A 26,686-nucleotide genomic window follows, 5' to 3' on the forward strand; every position below is an offset into this window, starting at 1 on the left:
AACTTTGCTCCAAATATAACCCAGGACATTACAGCAGCAGTTCCTAGTCTACGTGACAAGAATTCTGTATATCTTACCATTTCTGATATATAATTCTGACCTCTAGAACACAAATATTTGCAGGCCTTTTCTCTTTGAAGTCTCCCTCTCTACTCCTTTCTCTTGCTTATAAAGATAGTTAGGTTCCTCTGTTTAAAAAAAAAAATTATTCACTCACTACATACCCTTTTTACCCTATTTACCTTCTTCCATTCACCACCAAAAATGTCTTCAAATAGTCTATTCTTGCTGGCCCTGTCTGCTTCCTCAGCTCCGATTCACTCCTCTCTCATTCCAATCTAGTACATTCCTCTCCAAGAATTGCCAAATGAAATTGCTTTTTTTGGTCCAGATTCTTCTTGAACCTTGTGCAGCACTTACTCCATGGCTCCTGTTCTCCTGGAACCTCTTTCTTCCCTGATTCCTCAGTGTATTTTCCCTGTCTCTGTTTTTCCTCTCTGACTAATCCATCCCAGGCTCTCGGGCACCTCTTCCTCCTCTGCCAATCCCTTGTGTCTATTCACGCTACATACTCTTCCAAGGCCTTCCAGAATGCTCCCATTGCCCACCCCACCATCCTCCTTTATAAAGACTTGCAAATCCAGTCCTACCTCCCTTTCCCAGGCCTCTCCTGAGCTCCAGACTACATTCTCATCTGTCTACTTGTTAACTATTCCTGCCCAGATGTCCCACAGTTTCTTCAAATGTAACATGTCAAAAACTGAACTCAATGTCTTCCCCACTCCAAACTCTCTCCTCTCTTATATTTTCTACGTCAGCCTACCATATTGGAAACCTGAGCTACACAAGACTTCTCCTAGACCCTCATTACCCACCCCCTGCCCCCATCCTGTTGAATGTTTCTTAAAATCTCTTGAATGTGACCATGTTTTACATCCTGTTGCTGCTACATTAATTCAAGCTTTCACCATCTCTTGCTTGGACTATGTCAGCAGCCCCTTAATGAATCTGTCTCTCTGCTACTCATTGTCAACACCGTGGCCACAAGTATCCTAAAAAAGAAATCCGGTCAGTTAGCCACTCCAGCCACACAATGCAGTGCTGTTGTGTCTCTCTGTCTGTTTACCTGTCTTTTCTATTCCAGAGGACCCTGCCCTTCTTCAGGGCATGAAGTACTACGGGTTGACCAATCACCCAATCAGCCCATCAGTCACAGTGCCCTGCCTATTTAAATACCTGTTCCTTACATATTATGGCCCTGAATTCTATTCTCATGGAACTTATTTTCTACCCTAGCTCTGTCCCTTCCCACCTCTTTCCCTACCCCATGTCCTCCCTAAACCTCTAGGGTTGGGCTTCCCAACTCAGATTAGCCTTTCCCGTCCCTGTCATCCTTTGTGCCTACCCCTTCCCCAATTATCTTCCTCCTTATGCACCACACTCAGTCCCTTAACTATCCCAGCTTTCCTTCATCAACTATAAGCACTGGAAGGCATTTCCATCTCTGTGGTTTACTTCTGTTCTTTATACTTGTTGAATATTTCATGATAGTCCAGACTTGAAGTCCTACCAACACATTATTACTCTTTGCCTAAAGGCAAAACAAATTCTTCATCCAGTAAGAAAAGGGTCACATAGCCCAAGACCAGAAAATTAATAGCCTGAGTTGAATCCTTTGGAGATTAAAGATGCATCAAGACTTATTTCCTGGAATAAACAGCATTGTTTAATGATGATGTATCTTGTATTGTTTTAACACGAGAGAAAACATTTGGAAAGATCAAAACCACTTTTTATTAAACTGTATATTTCCACAGAAAGTACTATGAAATTCATTACATTTTGTCATTTTCCAAAGTTAATGCTTAAAATAAATTCATTCGTTCATTTATTCACTTATCCATTCAGTGGTGATTGGACACCCAACTTATAAAAAGGAATTCCTATAGCAAGAATTTTACAGTCATGGGAAAGATCCATATTTCTATGAAATCATAGGAAGATAATGAAAGTATACTTGACAGTAAATGCCACGGAGAAAAATGTAAATAATTCCAGGTATTTATAAGATAGCATAAAATAAACCTTTAATAAAGTCACATTTGAATAATGCCATTGGTGTTAGACTCTAACAGGAATAAATCTATATTACATTAGTTTGGAATTAAAACAATTGTATAGTTGCATCTCTAAAGACTAAAAGTAATCACTTGTATACTAAGATCATGAGCTGAAGTTTGGTTTGAATCTATTAAACATCTAAGTAATTAACATTTACTCAGATGTGGCAGATTCTGTGCTTTTTCTATTATGACTGACTGCAGAGATCATAATTACAGTAATTAAGACTATTCTTTAACATATCATGCATCAGATTATGTATCCCACCAGGAATAAATGACAGCGCCTGAATTGGCTTTCAGGACTGATCAAATATAATTTATAAAATGAATAAAAATATTTAAAAGTCTGAATAAGTTGTATATCGTTCAAAAAGGGGATTGTAAAATTGCATCACGGACTGGCTGATGTTGTCCCCTTGTGTCACGTGTCTGCCTGATCCAGGTGGACGTCTGTTTTACCTTCAAGACTTACATTAAGTGGAACCCTCGCAGAGATAAGGCCCAGGTGCTTTTCCTCTGACCTGGTACTCTTTTTTGTAGGAAAGCCATTTGAGAAGCCCAGTGTCCACTAGCCAGAGAAGAATGAAGTGCCCTTTACTCGCCCACTAAAACAGCCTTTCCCAGCCTGTCTGCCAGAGATGGGTACTCCCCCAGCCCCCACGCTTGCCAAAAAGCAAAAATGAGTGGGGTTTTCAAGGTCAAACTAGCTTGGAGAGATGCTGCAAAACACGACCCCCTCTGTTAGCATGTTAAAAACTAGATGTCCTTTAAGAAAGAGACATCCTGCATGCCCCGGGCTTATTTGACCATCAGGCCCTGTTCTGGGAAGAACCAACTGTGAGTAATACCTAAGAACACATCTGCAGAACCCACGTTAGGAAATGTAGCCCTAAGCCCCAATTACTTCATGTTCTTTGGCAGGCTTGATCATGGCCGTTTTGCCCACCCAGATATTCCAAAAGAGTATTCAAATTGAAACCTCTGTTGCGAACATAAAATCCTTCACAAAATAATCTGCACAGTGCTCATTTTCTCTCTGCCAGACAAAAAATTAAATCAGCAGAGGCAGGGGCCAAGCCTGTCGTTTGGTGTAATTCTATACCCCAAAGCTGATTATTAAGTCAGCCTTTCTGGCAAAGCTGCGTCCAAACCCAGCATCAGGTGTTAAAAACCTGAAGGGAGAAAACTGGATGTTTTTATATGACATCAGTATCTATGGCACGATGCTCATTTGCTTTATTGTCTAAATGCAAATAGTACTTGTGTGTCTGCACTGCGGGCCACTTCTACGGTGGTAGCAGGAGCTCACTGAGAGGGCTCAGCCCTGTGCTTAGCTCGGACTGCATCTGTCCTTTACCTGCCCCATGTCCCTCCCTCACCATGTCCGGCACTGTTATCCTCTGCATCTGACAGATGGGGAAGCTGAGGCATAGGGGTGTCCAGTAATTTGTCCAAGGTCACATCAATACTAAGTGGCAGAGCCAGAATTCAAAACCAGGCTGTCCACCTCCGGGGTGCACATTCCACAACACTCCACTAAACGCGTCTCTATGCAGAATTAATAAAGCCAACTACCAAGGATCAAGTCTTTGTCCAAACCTGGCCTTAGAGAGAACTTGTACAGAGCTCATTTCTTTTGGACAAAGAAGTGATATCAAAGACTATTCTTCCAAGACAGAACTTGATGAGAGAAGGTGAGATAAATTTCAGCTCAGATTTTGGTACCAGAAGTGGGGCATCGGGTGGTAAAATTTTGTCCATTCTTTTGCCACATGGACTGCCAATGCCCTTTTGACCACTGAAAACAGGGTGATTAGTGCCTTCATATCTGATTAGATTAGGGAGCCAATCCAGAAAATCCTACATCAATTCAGAAAACTCATCCCGAAGATTCCGTGCCTCTGGATGGACTTCAGGTACCAACACCTGGATTAGTTTTCTATTACTTCCATAACAAATTGTCACAAACTTAGTGGCCGAAAACAACATGAAGTTATCATCTTACAGTTTCGTAGGTCAAAAGTCCAACACGGGCTGCACTGGACTGCAGTCAAGGTGTTGGCAGGGCTGAGTTCCTTGCTAGAGCCTCCAGGGGAGAATCTGTTTCCTTCCCTTTTCCAGCTTTTAGAGGTCAACAGCTTTCCTTGGCTTGGGTCTGTCTCCATCGCCTCTCCCTGTGACTGCAGCTGGGAAGCTTCCCTGCTGCTAAGGTCTCATGTGATTTTGTTGGGCCCACTTAGATAATCTAGGATAATCTACCGGCTGGGGTCCATAGCCTTAACCACATTTGCAAAGCCCCTCTTCCGTGTAAGGTGATATGTTCTCAGCCTCCATTAGGACACGGCCCCCTCCTGGGGGCCGTTATTCTGCCCACCCGGCTGCATCATTTAACCCCCCTGAGCCTCCGTTTTTTGACCTGTCAAATGAAGATAGCGTCTACCTCCTAAGGAGGTTGTGAGGATTCAGTGAATTAGTATAAGAAAAGCCCTGAGGACGGTGCAGTGTGTGGTGGGCACGCAACAGCCTCCTCTGGGGCGTAGCAACCAGCACAAATCGCAGCTTCTTGAATACTGATGTTTTCAGAGAGGAAAAAAATGTTGTTAGAAAAAAATTAACATTAATTCATAACGCTTGAAAATTTTATTCCTGGGAACTGTGTGACCTCTTGCTACAAGACAGAACCCAAGGCAACTGTTGTCATTCTGGGTTAATGGGAACTCATGTTTTATTTATCTGAAGCCACAGAGATGGAATTTGCTAAAAAAGTCCAACATGGATTTTAGAACTGATAACGACTACCCTCATCCTCCTCTAAAAATTGAATAATCAGCATGCTAATAGATTTAGCTAACACCTTCTGTGGTTGGTGGAGGAAGAGCTTTCTTTTCTGCAGCAACAAATACAGTGGTCCTGAACACCACTGTGAGTTGTTTTCATTGTCTGGGGGGGAGGGGGGTGGTAATTAAGCCTGTGGTTAAGACAAAGCCTAAAGGGATATTTCTGTTAATGATTGCTGAGTTGCACAGAGATTGGGACACCCAGTGTTTTGATGGCAGCTTCAGGGAAGGCAAAGGGAGAGGAGTTTAATAGCTTTTGTAGCACAACTCAGTTAAAGGCCTGGAAAATAAGCCCTAAAAGGAAAAATTAAAATAATTGGTTTAATTTACCAGGAGAAGAAAAGAGTAAGGGATGATTTGATCTTCCATATTAAGGTTTTTCCTAAAAGGTTTTTAAATGAGAAAGATATGGGCCTGCTACTGCTACTCCCCATGCCCATAGAGGATTAAAGGAAAAAAACAAATCAACAAGCCACACCTTGAATAGAAACAGGATTTAAGTTGATTTAGAGATGGCCCTGTAAGTAGAATGCAATCTTGGAAATAATAAAGTCACTAACTCCAGCAATTTTGAAGAAAAATATTAGTGGTGGTGCTTTTACCTGTCTACTGTCAGAAAAGTAAACATTCATATTTATGATTTCAGGCCAGGGATGCCACCTCTTATGAAAAAAAAATTAATAGCTTGGCTTAAGGTTATCTTAAGCACTGCAAAAAACATGTTAAAAATAAAACTAAGAACTCAAAATTACACTCCAGTTTTCATAAGGGTAGGAAAATTTCAGAGAGTCAATCAATGAATATTTATTGAACACTCAGTTTTAGACATTAGGTTTGTTGTTTGTTTGTTTGCTTTTGGCAAGTTGTCCATAATAAATTTGAGCTGTGATTTGTCATCAATTCCATCAGTACTTACTGAGCAACCAACTGTGTACCAGGCACACAGAGTGGGCAAGGCCCCTGCTCTGGAGCTGGCATTGCATTAGGGGAGACAGACAGGAAACACATAAACATAGGAACAAGAAACACACCAGATGGCGGCCAAATGCTCCGTAGCGACCTGACACTGGGGCTGTGGCAGGATGAGCGGGTGGCTCTGTCAGACCGGAGGAGTCACAGAAGAACTCGAAGAGAGGTGGCATTTGAGCTGAGAGCTGAGTGGCTGGGAGGAGCCATCATGCAGAGAGCAGTGGGAGAGCACTGCAGACAGAGCACACAGGGCAGAGGCCCGAAGGCGGGAGCAGTCTGAGAATTGCAAAAAACTGAAAGAAAAAAAAAGAATTAAAATTAAAAAAAAAAAAAAAACAACAGGCCACTGTGGCTGGCTCAGGGTGGACCATTCAGGAGCAAGGGGTACAAAATGAGATCTCAGAAGTCTTCTGGGGCTTTGTAATCCAGGAGGGAGTTTGGATTTTACTCTAAATGTGATAGGAAATCATAGGAGGGTTTAGCAAAGGAATGACTGGATCTAATTTATATTTTTACTACATGTATCATCCTGCATGAATTTCATAAACATAATGCACAGTGAAAAAGGCAAGCAAGTGAAAGCAAGTATGATTCCACTCATCTAAGTCCAAACATATGGAAAAATAAGCAGGGTGTTGTTTGGAGATGCATAAAGATGTGATGAACTATAAAGAAAGCAAATGCTAAACACACAATTCAGCATAGTGGTTCCTGGGGAGGTGGAGGAGGGGAGCGCAGCGGCACAGGAGTGCTTGTCATATCACTCTAAATACCTTAGATGTATGTCATGTATGTTCTTCTCTATGAATGCAATGCGATATTTCATTATCCAAGTTGTGTTTTTAAATAATTCCTCTGGCTGCTGAATGGCTAGGCCATAGAGAGGCAAGAGTGCAATCAGAGATGAGTTAGAAGCTAATGCAGTGGTCCAGAGACGGGATGGTGGGGAGTGAGAAAGTGGGAGGAGTTTTGGCTTGTGCAACAGTGTCTGGTGATGCCACTTCCTGAGGGACAAAGGCCCCAGGAGGAACAAGTTGGGAAGGGAGGGAATCAAGCGTGTGCCCATATGAGTGTGGTATGTCTATTAAACATGCACATGGAATGTCTCATAGGTAGTTGGATAAATGAGACCAGAGTCCCAGGGAGGTCAGGAGTGGAGATCTAGATTTGGCATCACTGGCGGATGGGTGGTGTGAGAGCTCTGGGTCTGGATGGCTGAGGAGCCTTACCGTGTTCTTATATATTTATAATCGTCCTTAGGAACCTCAGTCACTCTCAACCTTAATGCTAGCTCCACTGCAAAGTCAAAAAGAGAAGTGTGCCATTTTGAAGACTTTGTGTAGAATAACTTACCCTTTCCCATCTTTTTCATTTCTAGATTTTAGAAATATTAATTTTCTGCAGTCTTCTATACTGCTATAAAAGAAAAGGAATGAAGCACATAGTGATTCTGCTAACCATGGTGGCGCTTCTAGGTAAAGGCATATTTTGTTTTCTTATTCTCTAATCGAGCTGTGCTAAGTCATAAATAAGACTTGAAGTAAAATACTTGAGCATTCTATTCCTTTCTCATTTTTTATATTTGTCAACTCTGATTTATAGAAAGAAATCGAGTCTAAATCATAGAAATTATGCATTTCATGTCCATTACTCTAATTGATACATATTTGACTCTTTTAAAGATATATTTAAGGATTTTTGTTTCTTGGTAATTCTATTTGCTCACTGACAATTTGAGGCTACTTTTTTCTTAGTAAATAATTGAAAAACATTAAAAGAAGAACAAACTAATGAAGCCAATTGAAATTCTTGTGTCAGCAATTGGTTAGCCAAATCTATACTGCTTATATTTAAAAAAAAAAAAACTTTAAAATATGTCTAATAGGAAACATAAACATAAGCAGTATGATTTTCTTAAATACTACATTTCTTTCATTCATTGTTTACCAGCCCATTTGCTTTTTTCCCCCACAGGCACCTTGTAAGATTTGAAAACTGATGCTTAGATAAAATATATAAAATATATACATTTTAATGTATCCTCCATCCCCTCTCCTTTTCTGTCTCTGTCTCTGTCTTTCTCTCTCTCTCTCACATGCACACTCATATACATGGCAACACCAGAAGATCTCACCAGTCATTTGGGAAATTCCCTTTTTAAGAATTTATTTGTCATTCTTCCTTTCCCTCTTCTGTGCCAGTAGGATGACCCACATGTCATGTGTCGTTTGCTATGACTTGGTAGGTTGTACTTCCACCACTGGAGCAGCCTGCAGCCCCATGTTAATGAGGTGCTGGGTTTTCATCTTCCTATCTCATCAACTAGTTCTCTTCTCTGTATTGGAAGATTTGTACTTGCGATAGTTACTTACTGAAACACATGTACTCTTCCCCATATCCAGGTATGCTGTTGATCAAGAGAACAGAAAGGAAACTTTATATTTGTTTCTTTCCAAATTATCAGATAGGAAGAACAAAAGGAAACAACTAAGGCAAAAAATGTACATTATATAGGAAAATAACGAAAACGAAGGAAACTTTAAATAGGAATGTAAGACAACAGAATTAATATCGTACATATTAGTTATGATCATAAGATTCTCAAATTGGACTTTAGGGAAACTTCCAGATTGATTTTGAAAAACAATTCTGAAACTGGATTCAGCCAATTGGCCCTAGTACAGCTGTAATAGTTATGAAAATAGCTGCCACCCAAGCCTCCTTAGGGCCTCCTTCCCTGATGTCTTTTCCTCCCAAGTCCAACCCTGCCACAATAAATACTAACACAAGGGGTCTCTAGGACCCTCTTCCAGTGGCGGTGGGGCCAACACCCTTTCTGGCCCTTGTGGGTTGTGATTGTTTTGGCGATTATGTAAGTTTTATCCAAAACAAGGTAACTCAAATTGAAAATAAATGAAAGCAGGGGGTCATGATACTATGAAATTAAAGTCAAGGCACAAGGCATTAAATGAGACAAAAGGGGGTAATTTATTCTGATAAAAAGATCACAGTCCAAAAGAATATCACATCTAATACATGCTATAAAACCTGCAGAAAAATGCAAAACTACATTAACAAAAATATAAGAGAAGTAAGACTTCTCTCAGCTCCTGGAAGGTAAGTAGGCAGAAAAATATGTAAAGACAGAAGAGCTGAATACTTAATTTTGAACTAGTACCTCTAATATTGAACTCTAAACCCTAAAAAAAAAGAATAAACTTTCTTTCAAGTGCCTGTGTAACATTTACAAAACTAGATCACATAATTGGCCGTAAAAAAGTTCTTGATAAATTCCAGGAAGTTGAAATAGGACAGACAACATTCTCAGAGCACAGTGAAATAAAAACAGAAAAATAATAACAAAAATAAAAACCAATAAATCTCTACCACCAGGGAATGTTAACAATAGTCTTAAACTGCAGCTGGGTCAAATAGAAACCAAGATTTCATTGCAGCATATAGTTTTAAATTATTATCAAAACACTTAATATTGAAACCTGGAGTTTATGACTAATGCTATATTCAGAGAAGATTAATTGTTTCAAATGTAAGTCAATTAAGCACTCAACTCAAGAAATTAGAAAAAAAACTGAAATCAAGCTAAGGGAAAGCAGAAAGCATTTAATGATAAAGGCAAAATTTAATGAAATAGAAAATAGAAAAGTAATGGATTGATAACTAAACCCAAGAATCAATTCTTAAAAAGAAACTGATAAAATACAACTTCTCCTCATCAGAAAAAGAAGCAAAAGAAAAATCACAAATACCACTCATTTCCAAAAAGAAATGAGATATAGATTGATTGATAAATATGCATATATAAACACACGTATGTCTGAAAACTTGAATAAATTGCTTATTTTTAAAGGAAATAACTATGGAGGAAATGAAGGCGTTTATGTTAAAAGCTACATCCTAAAAAAGAACCAGGCCTAGACAGTTCCAAATGTAATGTCTTCAAACCCTTAAGGAATAGATTATTCTGATGTTGTTAGAACTATTTGAGGACATAAGAAGAAAGTTTTTGCTTTTTTAAAAAACATAATCAGATAATACTGATCCCAAATCTGAAAAAGATAGAACAAATGAAAAACACTATGAATTAATTTCACTCTAAATACTGATGCAAAAATCCCAAATAAAATATTAGCAAATAAAATCCAGAGCAAATCATACTCAACAACCAAGTGGTCTTAATAAAACTGATTCTTTTTCTTTGTAACACTCGTAACAATTTGTACTTACATATTCTACTTAGATGTTTATATGTTGTTATGAGCTTATCTTCCTTGCCAGATTAGTTCCATGAGAACACAGACTATGTCTCTTATGTACAGTGTATATATTTACTTAGAACTGAACATAGTGAGCAAACAATAAACATTTGAGTTAATTAACTAATTAGTTAATTATGGGAATGAAAGGAGGGTTCTTTAAAAAAATCCATTAATATACTTCATCATGTTAATGAGTTAAAAAGGAAATATTCAGATATTGGTCAAATGATACAAACTTTCAGTTACGAGATGAATCAGTTCTGAGGATCTAATGTACAGTGTGGTGACGACATTTAACAATACTGTATTGTATATTTGAAATTTGCTGAGAGTCGATATCATATATTCTCACCACACACAAAAAAAATGATAACTGTGTGAGGTAAAAGATGTGTTAACCAACATGATTGTGCTAATCATTTTACAATATATACAAATATCAAGTCATCACATTGTATACCTTAAATTTATATAATTTTATATTTCAAAGATACCCCAATAAAGCTGGAAAAATGCTTTAAAATGGAAATTGTGTAGTGATCTCAATAGATGTTGAAAAGCCATGTTAAAGTTTAAGATTCATTCCTAACAAAGAACTTGATGGTGAAATACTAGAAGTGTTCTCATTAGAGTAAGAAATGAGAAAAAAAGATGCCCACTCTTCACTGTGTGCTCATCTTGCTCTTTCAGTATTTTACAATGATCATTAATGATTTCCCCCCCCAAAAAGATCATGAAAATCGTGTAGCAGCTTTGAAAAATATTGATAGTTTTATATATATACTGGGAAAAGTAGCACAGAACATTGTATCTACCTTCATTGTGATTAAAAGCACACATGGGGCGAACACTGGAAATGAACGAGAGGTGGTAAAGCGAGTAGGTGAATTTTTTCTTTGCTTCATTGTTGTCATGATATTGCTTGTGGGATAGATACAATGTAGAGCTAAAAAAAGGAATAGAGAGTGAAGGCATCAGGCAGAAAGAAGTCTGGCTTCTGGTGAGGGGTTCCCTTTGCCTGTGGCTGTGATCTGTCTTAAAGGAATCCAAAGCTCCTAGTGTGGTCCTTTCAGCTGAGCAGGAAGCAGGAAAACCGGGAAGTCATTCCCTATCCTATCACACTCTGGTTGCCAAAGCCAAATTAATAAATAAAATATTTATGGTCCTAATAAGGAGACATCGAAGTCAATCTAGGAAAGTTTTGGAAGGAGCTATTGATGAGGAACTATGAATAAACTGAGAGGACCAAACTTCAGAAAACCAGCACCTGTTTGGGAAAACTGGTGTTGTTATAATGATGAAAGTAATATCGATTTATTGTTGGTAATTAATAAAATAGAGAAAGATACAAAGAAAAATATAAAAATGCATATAACTGAGCACTATAGCACAGTAGGACAGAGGGTGACTGATACTCTCTGGAAGGCAGTTGGCCGGTATATTTCAGAAGCTGTCACAGTGGCTGTCGACATAATAATTCCCCTTTAGTTGGTTTTCCTAAGGAAGTAGGCAGTGACATACAAAGATTTATGTTCAAGAATATTCTTCACAGCCTAATTTTTAAAAGTAAAAAAAAAAAAATGAATACGATCTAAATATCCAGAAATAGGGCATTGCCAAAATAAACTGGACATGCTACAAAGGCATTCTTTATAGCCAATATCAATCACACTTTAGAGCAATACTCAATGGCAAAGAAAATACTTAAATAGGTTCCTAAGTAGTGTATACTTGGAAAATAAGCTCCTAAGTAGTAAATACTATATGATTTACACATTGTGATTTATTCATACTTATAGATAGAAAAATAATGATGTGCCCAAAAGTTAAAAATGATTTGGGAGTGAGTGTGGAGATTACAGGTAATTTAAATTTTCCTTTCCAGGCTTTTCTACATTTTCCAAACTTTTTTAAATGGACAGGTATACTTTTATAGATTTTTAAAAATGAATTTAAAGTTTATTGATAATCCCAGTATTAGAGATAACCATTGACAATATCCTGATGTAGTTTCTTCTAGCCTTTTTTTTTACATACATAAGTACTTTCTATTTTTATGTGTGCAACATTAAAATGATACTGACTTACAATTTTGTATTTCGACCTGTCCTTAGCAACCTCCCCTCCCAAACAAAACTTACAAGTGCTTGACACCACCCTAGAAATAAACTTGCAGAGTTACAATAAATAGTGATTAATCAGTTGACAACTGTGCATGCTTTAAAAACATAATGATTAACTATAGATATTGTTTAGCACTTTAATAACAAATTCTAGTTTTGTATTTAAGTGTAATTTAAGATCAGATGGTGGTTAAATCAGATGACCTTTAAGGTCCTTTGCAATCCCAAGTTTCCGAGGCTAATGGAATGGTATGATCAACTTCTTCTCTGTTAATTATCCCTTTGGGAAACCTGGCTGTTCAGACCACAAGACCATAACCACATTGTGCTCTAATTTCACACAGTCTTTAGGAGGAAATTAAGGTCCCTCAAGAGCTAACCTACAAACTTAAATCATCAAGTGACACACAGATCTCTACAGATATTTAAAATTTCTAGATTAGCTAAGATATGACTATTGTCATAATCGTTACAAAATATGTAAAAGGATCAAGTCAAAGGATATTTTAAGATGGAGAGGGGCCTAATTTTAAGGGCCTCTCTGTTCAGATGAGGGGTTTGTTTTTAGAATTTATCATCTGGTCGTCTCAGTTAATTAACAACTTTTAACTGAAAGAAAATGCCTAATTTGGAAGTGTGCCTTAGTACCCTTTAAGTTAAAGTACATTTTCAGTTTTTGGAAAAGGTAATTATGCGAGGCTCTTCCTGGTTGGCCATCACCTGCTATTTTAAACATATTCTTTGAAATATTTACACATATACAAAGTACCTTTTCAAAAGCTAAAAGGAATAAAGCTCAGATATATTATGACCAGGTAGATCAATGGCAACAAAGACAGTATTTCTCCATCACGTTGCTTTTGATTTATTTGATTTCATGTAAAAATTATTTTTGAGCTTTCTATGGGTTTCAGCTAAATTATGGAATTATTTGCAGCAGTAACTTCAAGGGATGTAAGACAGAAAGCATTATCTTCTTCCTACAGAAACAGATTGTTACCAGAAAATGCTCCATTGCTTTCACAGTGATATAAACTTATCAAGTTACTTTTTCTTACTTGTTATTTGGAACCTAAGGAAAATTTGTTCTCCTAAGGGATGGGTTCCTCTTTAGCGTAGAAAGTAAACAGATATTGCTTATATAAAACCAAGATTTACCGTTAACTCTGAGCAATGAGTACTCAGCCCTGGTGCTTCTTTCTGTTACTGTCTTTGTCAAAAAGTATTTTTAGTGAAACTTCTAGGCATCTACTAACAAAAAGGCTTGTGCATGGAGACTTTGTACAACACTTAGCAAACTCAGGGAGTGAGTTGCTTTTCACTCTGCAGTCTTCTCATCTGTTTTGTTTTAAATTTTTCAGTATAGTTTAATAGTCATTGTCCCCTTAATGTCACATGGACAATTTGACCTTTCTTATCTCCTTCTCCCATTGTTTTCGCCTTTCCCCCTACCAGTAATTATGACCTCCTCAGCATTCTTTCAATAGTAGGGCTGCAAAATGAGCACCTTGCTTCAGAGATAAAAAGCACCCAGTTGCACAACAGACCTTTAGCTGCTTTAAGTAAATTTAAAGTCCAGCAGAGCTTGAGCCACAGGGCTACTGCTTGGTTAATGTCACATCCTACACTATACCTCCCACAACTGTGTTCATCGTAAAGCATAATTGGTATATTTGCTACTCTACCACATAAACTTAAGGTATTTATTTGTAATTCTATCTCAAGTATGTACTTTATTTGTGTTTTTTGTTTTCTTTTTCAGCCTCATTGACTGTTATTTCAGTAAAAGCCGTCTCAGGCATGATCACTTTTTCTGTGACGGATAAAATGCAACTAACTTATCCCATCTTCTATATCATGTTTATCATCATGATAGCATCTTGTGTTTTCCAAGTCAAGTAAGTTAGCTTCTGCATACTCACTAAGCTTTCAGCATTCCTGTGCTTCTCTGAGCATTAATCTTTTTTGGCTTCAGATGATAATTACAATGAGGTACAACTGATTTCTAAGGGTGAAGGGCCTACAGCTTATCCTCAGCCAACATGCCTTGCTTTGTCATTTGCATCCAATATTAAGTTTTACTAAGCATTGCCTTCATGTCTTGTGAGTTCTAAAGTGTGGCCCTAATCCAGCTAAGTGCACTTTGATACTTTCCTGATGCTCTTCTGCTTGTAATTAATATCCATCATGCACAGGTTGTCATTAGCAATAAATCAAAGGGGCAGGTCCACATCCAGGATTTCATTCTAAATATAGGAAATACATGAACCCTTCACCCTCATTTCTTAGCTCATGCTTGTTAATTGCCCAGAGATGGACAAAACCAGACGTTTGGCCTGGAGGGAAATCCTTTCCCCAGAACTTTGCATCGCTGGCCAGAATTTTCTTTGTACCCATGGGATTGCAGAATGATTGTTTTATGTTTCTCTTGGGGCCTAGTAGTGGTGACATGGAACATTTTTAATTTCTGTTCTTCTCTCCCACCTCCCCCTCCCATCTGCTCCGATCACTTCCCCTCCATTTCATACCAGAATTGTGCTTTTGCCTGCTTAGGCTCTCTTGAGTTGACCTGAAAGTTTTCTGTTCAACCCAAAACGCTATGCAAAGGCACCGTCCTGGTGCCAGCTAGGAAATCAGAGCTCAAACTCAGAACCAGAGTGGTTCCTTCTGTAGGTGCTATTGTTATGTCAAGTCTAATTGTTATGGGCTGAGTATAGACCCTGTTACAAGGTCTGTGGAGAGTTACCGGAGAAACCCAAGGTTCTGTCACTGTTTTGTTTTTCATTTCCTTATAAGACTGAATGTTTTTATACTTGAATCTTGCTATCTTGTTTCTTCTCTTTCTTCTTCTGAATTAATTGGTACTGCTACAATAGCTTCTGGGATTTAGTGACTTTCTACTATTCTTTATAAATTTGAAAGGCAAACACAACTGAAGATAAATTGCATCTATCACACTGTAGAACTGTGGTTTTCAGTCTTGTTTGCCCATTAAAATTACCTGAAGAGGTTTGTTTGTGTACATGTATACATACATTCATGTATACCCATGTATGTGTATGTGTAGATACACACACACACACACACACACACACACACTCCTGGGCTCTACCCACAAAGATTTTTTTTTTCAGTTGCTCTCGAGTAAGACCTAGGCATTAGTGCCTTTGTTTAAAAGTACCCAGGTGGTATCAGTGCAATTCACTGCTTTGGAAAACAATCTAGTCCCTGACAGGGCAGCACAGCACAGTTGTGGGAACCTGAATTTATGCTGGTGGCCAGAGTGAGAAGCTGAGCTCCCACATGTGTGCTGCAGCTGGAGCACTGAGCATTGTTTTTGAAACATTAAACATTCCTTTACTTCTCCATCTTCTTTCTTGGCACGTGGCATGTCAATGGATAGCTATACTATTCCCCAGATATGATATTTAACAGATTCTAGGTTCTATCCTAATGAATCAGTCCTAGTGTGATACTGGTCCAGCAGCTTGAATCGCTTCCAACTCAAACTTCTGTGGCCTCGGAATATGATTAATTGCTTTTCATTGTTACTGTTGTTGGTTTAAACAGACCATAAAACCTGACATCTGATCTCATACATCAGATGCATATAAGCTATGACTGCTGATTGGAAATGCCCTTTCACTGCACTTCCTTTCCCTTTGTAGTTGTAGCTAAAGAACATGCATTGCTTGAAGTTATTGTTAACTTATTGCTGAGTATCTCTTAAAGCCAGAGCTTCAGTAAGTGCCTTCTGCTCTAGGTTCCTGAATCAAGCCACAAAACTCTACAATACAACGATGGTGGTGCCAGTTAACCATATTTTCTTTACAACCAGTGCCATTATTGCAGGTGAGTTCTGGTTTCCTATACATAGGTGATTCTAAGCATGAACGAAGTTTCTCTCAGAGCAAATGAGAGAATTGAGGGATGCTTAGGTTTTAGGGTCAGTATCCTCTCACCTCCACCTTGTGTCCCAGTTTCCTCCATGACGTCCTCTGGGACAGGTATGAATGCTCCTTAGTGCTCTCTGCCTCCTGAGTCAGCTCAGTCCTGTTTTGGACCACTCTCACTATTTGGAGAGTTCTAATTATTAGAAAGTGTTTCCTTGTATTGGAACTGAAATTAGTTTCCTTGTGAATTCAAGACACTCATCTTAGTTCAGCTTGAGTCTTTCCCTTGCCAGCCCTTCTGATCATCAAAGCAACTCAAAGGTCCGCATGAGTCTTCTCTCTGGGCCAGACATCCCCAATTCCATTAACTCCTCCTATATGCCCACCAGCTTGATCCAAAACCGAACTCAGTGTTGCAGGGAAGTCCTGACAGATGAGAATAGAAACCTTTGCTGTTCTGGCTTCTATTTTTCTACTGTTGCAGTTCTTTTATTTTTATGGACAATTTTTTAAAATGTGACAGATATGATAGCGTTAGAACAAAAAGTATAAATTTGTAACTTGGTCCAAACCAAAATACAATAGATTCAAGTATATCATTTCTAAATTTGGTACTGGTATGCCCTAGTTCATTGGTTTATTTGATGTATTTACCACCTTCTTCTCTTGGGAGTTCATTTCTCAATGTAAACTTTATGTATTTTGGAGGTAATTAGGAATTTTCTGTTTCCTAATTGGCACATCTTTTTTATTTCTTGGGAAACAATGTGACTATCAGTGGGCAATATTTAAAAGTAATTAATGCATTTTCTTTTTCCCAAAATTAAAACTTATATTTCAAGAAAAAGATTATATCCCAGAACATCTATTTTTTTAGTATTTTATGCTTATTAATAAAAGAAAATGAGAGAAGACTGCATATTGGTGTGTCCCAGAAGGACTGGAAAGGCAAAACAAGGCCAGAAGAGTTAGAGGAACGACATACAGCCCAATAGTTAATATTAATATGCATAAAGATGTGTAAAGAATGTAGTTGTCCTGAGTAGAAGATTTTCTAGGAGGACAGCAAGGCCGGGTCTTAATACTCACCATACAGAGTAACTGTGAGTCAGGGAGGCTGGGACATCCCGGGAGCCATAACAATTCCCCTGATGTCACCGGCATGTGGAATGGAGTGAAGCTTCTTAACTAACTTCTCTCTGCCTCCATGAAACAGTATAAGCTTAAAGTTAAAATGAGACACCATATTGTACCTACTAAATGAGTCAAGTTTTCAAGTTTTTGTTTGTTCTCTTTATTGCAATAGCCAAAGTTGATAAGGCTACAGTATCACAGACACTCTCCTGGGCTGGTTAGTGTGTTACCAGCCTCCTAGAACTGAGTTTTATAGTTTTTATCAAGAGCCTTAAAAATGTTTGCATTCTTTGATTCTACAAATCAACAACAAAAAAACAAACGACCTGATTTTTAAAGTGGGCAAAGGACTTGAATGGTTGTTTCTGCAAGGAAGATTCACCAAATGAACACCAAGCTTGTGAAAAGATGTCCAGCATCACTAATCACAAGGGAATTGCAAATCAAAACCACAGTGGAATATCACCACACACCCAGAAGAATGGCTGCTCTTAATAACAGAAAATAACAAGTGGTGGTAAGGATGTGGAGAGCTGTAACCCTTATACACTGTTGTTGGGAAAGTAAAATGGTACAGCCATTATGGAAAACAGTGTGGCAGTTCCTCAAAAATATTACAAATATAATTACTATATGATCCAGCAATTCCACTTCTAGGCATATGGCCAAAAGAATTGAAAGCAGGGTCTTAAAAAGATATTTGTGTACCCATGTTCATAGCAGCCTTATTCTCAATAACCAAAAGGTGGAAGCAACCCAAATGTCCATTGACAGATGAATGGATGAACAAAATGTGGCATATGCATACAACGGAATATTATATGGCCTTGATAATGAAAGAAGTTCTGACACATGCTACGACATGGATGAACCTTAAGGACATTATGCTAAGTGAAATAAGCCAGGAACAAAAAGACAAATATTGTATGATTCTACTTATATGAGATATCTAGAGTGGTTAAACTTAATGAGACAAAAAGTAGAACGGTGGCTGGGGAAATGGGGAGTTGTATAATGGGAATAGAATTTCAGTTTTCCAAGATGGAAAAAGTTGTGGAAATTGGTTGCACAACAATGTGAATGTACTTAACACTACTGAACTGTACACCTAAAAAGAGTTAAGATGGTAAATTTTATGTTATGTATATTTTACTACAATTTTTTTAAAAGAAAAAATGTTTCTACTAGGAAACAGAAATTCCACTTCTAGAAACCCATTCTAATGACAACAAAAATACTAAAATGCTGGGGAAAAGTATGTTGATGAGGCATGCCTCATTTTATTGTTCTTTGCATTGTTTTTTTACAAATAGAAGGTTTGTAGCAACCCTACATTGAGCAAACCTGTCGACATCATTTTCCAACAGCATGTGCTCACTTTGTGCTTCATGTCATTTTGGTAATTCTCACATTATTCCAAATTTTTCATTATTATTATATCTATTATGGTGATCTATAATCAGTGCTTTTTGATGTTACTATTATAATTCTTCTAGGACACCATGAACCTTGCCCATATAAAATGGCAAACTTGATCAATAAGTGTTGTGTGTGTTCTGACTGCTCCACCAACCGGCTGTTTCCTCACGTCTCTCCCTTTCCTTGGGCCTCCCTATTCCCTGAGGCATGACAATATTGAAATTTGGCCAATTAATAACCTTACAATGGCTTCTAAGTATTCAGGGGAAAGGAAGAGTCACACAACTCTCAACTTAAATGGAAAGCTAGAAATGATTAAGCTTTGTGAGAAAGGATTGTCAAAAGCTGAGATGGGCTGAAAGCTAGGTCTCTTGTGCCAGTTAGTTAAGTTGTGAATGCAAAAGAAAAGATCTTGAAAAAAATTAAAAGTACTACTCCAGTGAATACACGAATGATAAGAGAAAGTTTTAGCAGTCTGGAGAGATCAAACCAGTCACAACATTCCCTTAAGCCAAAGCCTAATCCAGAACAAGGCTCTAACTCTCTTCAATTCTATGAAGGCTGAAAGAGGTGAGGAAGCTACAGAAGAAGAGTTCGAAGCTAGCAGAGGTTGGTTCATGAGGTTAAAGGAAAGAAGCCATCTCTATAACATAATAAATAGTGCAAGGTGAAGCAGCAAGTGCTAATATAGAAGCTGCAGCAAGTTATCCAGAAGATCTAGCTAAGATCATTGATGAAGGTGGCTACACTAAACAGGTTTTCAAGGTAGATAAAACAGCCTTCTATTGGAAGGATATGCCATCTAGGGCTTTCATAGCCAAAGAGTACATTTCAGTGCCTGGCTTCAAAGCTTCAAAGAACAGGCTGACTTTCTTGTTAGGGGCTAATGTAGCTAGTGCTTTAAGTTGAAAGCAGTGTTCATTTTCCATTCTGAAGATCCTAGGGCCCTTAAGAATTATGCTAAATCTATTCTGCCTGTGCTCTAGAAATGGAACAACAAATCCTGGGTGACAGCCCATCTGTTTACAGCATGGGTTACTGAATATTTTAAGCCCACTGGTGAGACCTACTGCTCAGAATAAAGATTCCTTTCAAAAGGTTAGTGCTCATTGACAATGCCCGTGGGTACCCAAGAGCCCTGATGAAGAGATACAAGGAGATTAGTGTTGTTTTCATGTCTGCTCAGGTAACATTCATTCTGTAGCCCATGAATCAAGGAGTAATTTTGACTTTCAAGTCTTATTATTTAAGAAATACATTCCACAAGGCTATAGCTGCCATACATAGTGATTCTTCTGATGGATCTGGGCAAAGTAAATTGAAAATCTTCTAGAAAGGATTCACCATTCATGATTCATGGGAGAATGTGAAAATATCCACATTAACAGGAGTTTGGAATAAGTTGATTCCAACCCTCAAGGATAACTTTGAGGGGTTCAAAACTTCAATGGAGAAAGTAACTGCAGATGTGGTGGAAATAGCAAGAGAACTAGAATTAGACGTGGCACCTGAAGATGTGACTAAATTGCCGCAATCTCATGATCAAATTTAAATGGATGAGGAGTTGCTTTTTATGAATGAGTAAAGAAAGTAGTTTCCTGAGACAGAATCTACTCCTGATGAAGATGTTGTGAAGAGTGTTGAGATGACAACAAAAGATTTAGAATAGTCCATAAACTTAGCTGATAAAGCAGTGGCACGGTTTGAGAAGACTGATACTAATTTTGAAAGAAGTTCTACTGTGGGTAAAAATGCTATCAAACAGCATCGCATGCCACAAAGAAATCTTTTGTGAAAAGAAGAGGCAATTGATGAGGCAAACTTCATTATCTTATCTTAAGAAATTGCCACAGCCACCCCATCCTTCAGCAGCCACCACCCTGATCAGTCAGCACCATCAACATCAAGGCAAGACCCTCCACCAGCAAAAAAGATTATGACTCGCTGCAGGCTCGAGTGCTCATTAGCATTTTTTGGCAATAAAATGTTTTTAATTAATGTATGTACAGTATTTTTTAGACATGATACTATTGCACACTTAATAGACTACAGTATGGTGTAAACGTAACTTTTGTATGCACTCGGAAAAAAATTGGTGTGACTCACTTTATTATAGTGGTCTGGAACCAAACCCACAGTATTGCCAAGGTGTGCCTGTATTAAAGAAGTTCATTGCTGTCAGGTGTGGTGGCTCACACCTGTAATCCTAGCACCCTGGGAGGCCAAGGCGGGCGGATTGTTTGAGCTTAGGAGTTCGAGACCAGCTTCAGCAAGAGTCTCTACTAAAAATAGAAAGAAATTATATGGACAGCTAAAAATATATATGTAGAAAAAATTAGCCGGGCGTGATGGAGCATGCCTGTAGTCCCAGCTACTCGGAAGGCTGAGGCAGGAGGATTGCTTGAGCCCAGGAGTCTGAGGTTGCTGTGAGCTAGGCTGACGCCACGGCACTGCAGCCCAAGTGACAGAGTAAGACTCTGTCTCAAAAAAAAAAAAAAAAAAATGTATAGCTATTATAAATATTCTTACCTCAAAATTCATTTTGTATTCTATTCCTGTTACAGGTATCATATTTTATCAGGAATTCCTTGGTGCCGCTTTTCTCACTGTATTTATATATCTTTTTGGGTGAGTAAATGTCTCAGAGGTAGATATGTGAAATTCTATTACTTTTATGTAGGATTTTTGGCCTTATACCTGAGGTGCAGAAAATTGAGAAATAGTATAAGAAACATCAGCTTCCTGAGCTCCTAAAAGAAACATATTTTTTTTACTTAACACCCGACACAGGGCTCAGCATCTTTGGCTTTGTGATTTAGGTACCCCTCTGAGGGTTCTGAAACATTGGAGATTTTCAGTTCCAGCCAAAGTCACGATAGATCCACTGGCCCTTGTAGTAACTTCACAGTGTTTTTGTGCTTTGTCAGACCTACCTCACCCTTGGGAACCCCTAGATTAGATCTCAGTTAGAGAACCACAGTGCCTCTAGGGTCATTCAGAATATAATAAAAGACCAAGCTGAGCAGATCCCTTGCTTTGGACTTGATGACATCAAGCTGGTAGCATCCCTCTCTTGTGTCAGAGTGTGTAGCTTGAACTCTCCTTGGAGATTTGGTGGGCATCACTGCCAGCATTGCTTACAAACAGAGAGCAGAACTTTGACGGCATATTGCCAATGCACAAGAGTTTCCATCAACTCCAAGTGGACGCCATTAAAGCTTAGCAGCTTCTTGATTTGATATTCAGCATCACCATTGTTATGCAAACTTGAACCTAGACTATTTTCAGCGTAGGAAACCATCTATCTCGAAAATTCAATTTCATAAAATACTTGGGCGAGGCCAAACTTCAGGGGCCTGGAAACTATGACTGCTCTTATGGCCAAGGACAACTAGATTTCTTACAAAATTAAAAAATAAATTATTTTTTCACTTGTGTTACCTGACAGTAATGGGTCTGGGCATTCGTGGATAGAAAATGAGACCTAGTGTCTACCCAAAGGGTTTGTGCCTGAATTATCCCCCAGATGGTAAAAACCTGGGGCAGAGATTTATTGGAAACTGCCCAAGTGTTGGTTCTGGGTACAAATATTATTGGCTGCAACAATTAAGAAAATTTCTAGGCAGCTTACCATGAGAAACCAGCTGAACAAAACCAATGGAATTTATGTCATCATGTAGAATATGGAGCTCAGTTATTTAATATCATGAGCTGTTTCAGTGTTCTTGTGTTGTTTATTAATATTATTCCCACAGGTGTTTTCTGTCATTCCTTGGCGTGTTTTTGGTCACAAGAAATCGAGAAAAGGAACATCTGCAACAGTCTTATATTGATTTTGGAAATATTCCTGGTAAAAATATACATTCTTTATAACAGAAAATTTTATACTCAGAAATTAATAATTGTTGGTATTATTTTGGGTGGTAAGTTAATACAAAACATAATTCTTACCCTCAAAAAAATGTGCATTTAATGATGAAACCTAAGGTGGTGTTTTAAGTGTAAATGTTAATAATGATTTGTTGAGTTTCAGTTTTGCATAGAACACTGGGGATGTAAAAGAACTGACCATGTTTTCTTGATTTGAGGGATTTCCACTGTGGGTTTCCTTAAATTGGAAAAGGGTAGGGAAAAGAGTGGGAATGGCTACCGACAACAGACCCTCGCTCGGAGACCCTTTGAAGGAACATCTAAGGATGAGGGCCAGGCAGCTAAGGGACATCATTCCCGGGGAGACTGAGATGGCTTGTGCACAGTGGTACCAGGAGTGACATCCATCGCAGTCACCAAGACATGAGTAGCTCCTTCCCCTCCTCCTCACCACACTCATCCAGATTGAGCTAACATGCAACATCTTTCCCGTTTCACTCTCACTGGGAAATGACTTGCTTAGTCATCCAGACAACAGGAGTGAAGTCCAGAACAGAGGATACAGTCTGCTGTGTCCTCACCTCCTCCTTTGCCCACCTCACCCCCGGCAGCCTCCAGCTTACCTGGGCGTTCAGGGTGACCTATCAGTTTCCAGACAGGTGTGCAGATACTCTCACAGCTGCCTCCACCATTCTGTTAGCACCATGCCTCTGCAGCAAAAACTAGTAAAGCCTCATCCCAATACTGCGGAACATGGCCCTCTGAAATGAATTCCGTGTGCTCTTTGCTATTTGAGCCATCTGATCAGCCAGGAGCGTCAGTGCAAACATTGGTGTTCATGGCAAGGGAATGCATGAGAGATGACTTGTGTGGTGAGAGCTTCTTTGGTAGGAAATAAAGTTTAATTATTTTTAACTCCATTTTCCATTTCACAAAGCCCCATACACAGGCTCGGTATAAGCTTTAGAAGCCACTACTGAAGGCTATTTTTCTATATTGTTATATACATTAAACTGAACATGGAAAGGAAGACAGAACCCTGGGGAGAAACGTTCAGAGATGAGTGAATGCTTCGTGCGACCAACCTGATTTCCGTGCCCAGCATGTAGATCCTGCGGGGTGGAGAGGCAGCTCTCATGGGGACAGGGCACGATCACATAGCAAGCGAGTGACGTGTGATTCCGTGGGCCTTTGCTTCCGTGACATTTATCTCTTCTGTTTAGGGGGTGACCACAGAACATTAAAAAAAAAATGGGGGATTAAATGTGGCCTAGATTAAAGAGAAATTATTAAGACTTATTTCTCTATAAGACCTCAAAAGATTTTTACGATTATTATCTCCACAGGGAAACAAATGTTGGACAAAATACAACCAGACTCAAATAGCTTATCCTATGGAACTTTGCCTGATGGAAGCGACTCAACAAAGAGCCAAAGTGGAGAGAAGAAAGAGGTTTAAAATGCCGAGAGGGATGGCTGTTGGCCTGTTACTCGATACCACCTCTTTAAAAAATTGCACATGTTCCATTTGTGTCAGCAGCTATTTTATGCTGACATGCGCTAGCGTTCCTCTCAGTCCTTCCCCCGCCACCTCAATGTCTGTGGACAGTCAGGCCTTCCTAAGCTTTGACAGCCTGATGCTGCCGTGGAATGCAATCTGAAGTGTGCCCACAGCCTGGACCTGTCCCTAGTGATCATTTCACCGGCTAGATCTTAATTAGAGCCCGGCCGCTCAAGCAGGAATGTTGCACAAAAATGTACATTCGCCATTTGGTCACAGAATACATAGGCTGCTTCTCCCACGTGCCTTGTGGTTGCGTGGCTTTAAAGAGACACTTTAGCCCCGCAGCCTCGTTCCCGAAAGAAAGGCTTGAGTTCATTTTTTTCTAGGACAACTTTTATGAACCTCCCCATAAAAATCTCACCTTTCTAGTCCTAAATTAAAATAGCAAGTCATCTTTTCTGAAAACTTGTGCTATTAAAACCCTCCTTCGAAAATTAAGGGTTTCTTTAACATTTATAAATGGCATTTCTATGATGGTGTATACCAAAACTAAAAGACGTGGCTGGTGGACTTGTTAACTGTAAGAAAGAGAAAATTTAAGAATTAGAACTGTGCTCACTTCAGTAGCACATACGCTAAAATTGAAACCATGCAGAGAAAATTAGCATGGCCCCTGCACAAGGGTGACACATAAATTCATGAAGCATTTGGGGGAAAAAAGCATTAAGACCAATGTTTATTTTTTAATAAAAATATAGAATAGTGACGGTTTCTTCAGCTGTATGATTCTATTATACTTGAATTGAGACTGAAGACAAACTTCATATCCTATGCCTTTATTTGTTATAGATCTTATAATTTATCAAGTGAGTTTATGTGTGTTAACTCTCAACACAAGTCTCAAAAATCATATTTAAATTCTTAGTGATGTGTTTCACTGCACACCATTTCCTCCCTAAGTCATTATCTCGAGCTTTTTGAATTCTTCTAGGTAAAAGGAAGGTAGTGGTTAGAGAGCTGCATCTCAGCCATTTAAATATGCACATGGAGAACACAGCCAGGTGGCCAGACCTGAGCCGCCAATGGAAGCCCGGGTGCTCCTGTGCCCCAAATGGCATTTCTGCTGCAAATTAATTACATATCTACTAAGATACATTTGCAGGTGGAATCCACAATAATGTCTGTTATTTATGATCTACCTCATATTTAAATGAGAGGAAAAGAGGTAGCCTTCACTGTAACCAACATCAAATAATAGGCCCTATCCTTAATGACATTTCAAAACTTCAGATCACTTCTGACGTATCCATCCAATATTCGTCCAGCCAACTGTCTTGTGTTTGCGTAGGTTAACTCAGAGCTATTGAGACTGTAATCGTAATGGCTTCAGGTCTTTTGGCTTTATTCTTTGTCATAACCTATACTTCTGACCAGATAGGCAGCAAAGGAGAGAGATTCGAATTCATCATCAATGTGTGAAAAATAACCCAGAGCCCACGTCTGGCTCCTAAACTCCTGATAACAATTCCTGCCATTGTGAAAAATGTCACATTCATTCAGATAAAACAGTCACATGATTTATGGCATGTTTTACTGAGTTGGTCCCGCATGTTGGCACTGGAAGCTCAGCTAAGAAATGTGTCTGGTGCCTTAAACAACAGATTTCTGGTAACTCTTAAAACTGGTTTTAAAGATTGGGAAAACAATAGACTGAAGAGTTTTGCTTCAAGGGGGACCACGCGTATAGCTACAGTGCATGGTTTTCAGCACTGAAGAATTTTGCACAGACATAATCATAATGCAGTTACTTTAGTGGCCGCCAACATTTGCATCTATTAAAAGTTTTGAGAAATGACATTGACTTATGCATATTGTAGCAATCCAGCAATGCTTTAGAAGTCCAGGTAACATATAAAATATATTCTGACCTAATTTTACTTTCTATATTGCTGCTCCGAAGCAAGGTGAATAGTAATTTTAGTTGTACTGGCTTGTAAGATTTTTAAAATTATGTAGTACATGACAACAACTAAAGCCAAGCTGGGCCTTCTCTTAGCATTGTGATTTGGGGACCTTTAGCTAACACTTGGCTCATCTGACTATTTGTCTAAACCAGGGCTTGGCAAACTTTTTCAGTAAAGACATAGACAGTAAATATTTGGGGGGTTGTGTTGTCCATATGGTGTCTGTCACAACTACTCAACTCCATCATTGTAGCACATACAGTCATAGAAAGTAGCCATAGACAATATGTAAACAAATGAGCATGGCTGTGTCCCAGTAAAACTTTATTTACAAAAACAGGCGGCCAGTCCATGGGCTATAGTTTGCCAACCCCTGGTCTAGACTCTTCTGCCCTTGCTATGCAGCTGCTTTGCTGTTGCTTGGCCATTCAAGGGTTTCAAAAGCGACAGTTCATGGTTCATGACAAATCAGATACCATGGGAGTGTGGAACCATGTTTCGATATTTACATTTGGATCTTTTTGCTTATATAAGTTATAAATGGAAGTGATGAGTTCATCCTTGGGATCCATG

General features: G+C 38.8%; 1 protein-coding gene and 1 pseudogene across 1 annotated transcript in view; both read left to right on the forward strand.

The window, feature by feature from the left end:
* Positions 1-24,915, forward strand: part of NIPAL2 (NIPA like domain containing 2) — an 84,197-nt gene extending 59,282 nt beyond the window's left edge. The window contains exons 6-11 of the mRNA XM_045560708.1: positions 7,308-7,404; positions 14,092-14,227; positions 16,093-16,181; positions 21,340-21,403; positions 22,531-22,625; positions 23,992-24,915. Of these exons, the coding sequence (XP_045416664.1) occupies positions 7,308-7,404; positions 14,092-14,227; positions 16,093-16,181; positions 21,340-21,403; positions 22,531-22,625; positions 23,992-24,104 (594 nt within the window). The 3' untranslated portion in view covers positions 24,105-24,915. The remainder of the gene's footprint in view (positions 1-7,307; positions 7,405-14,091; positions 14,228-16,092; positions 16,182-21,339; positions 21,404-22,530; positions 22,626-23,991) is intronic.
* Positions 24,761-24,858, forward strand: LOC123645317 (annotated as a pseudogene).
* Positions 24,916-26,686: the final 1,771 nt, after the last annotated feature.

Source organism: Lemur catta, chromosome 9, assembly GCF_020740605.2.
Source record: "Lemur catta isolate mLemCat1 chromosome 9, mLemCat1.pri, whole genome shotgun sequence".
NCBI lineage: Eukaryota > Metazoa > Chordata > Mammalia > Primates > Lemuridae > Lemur > Lemur catta.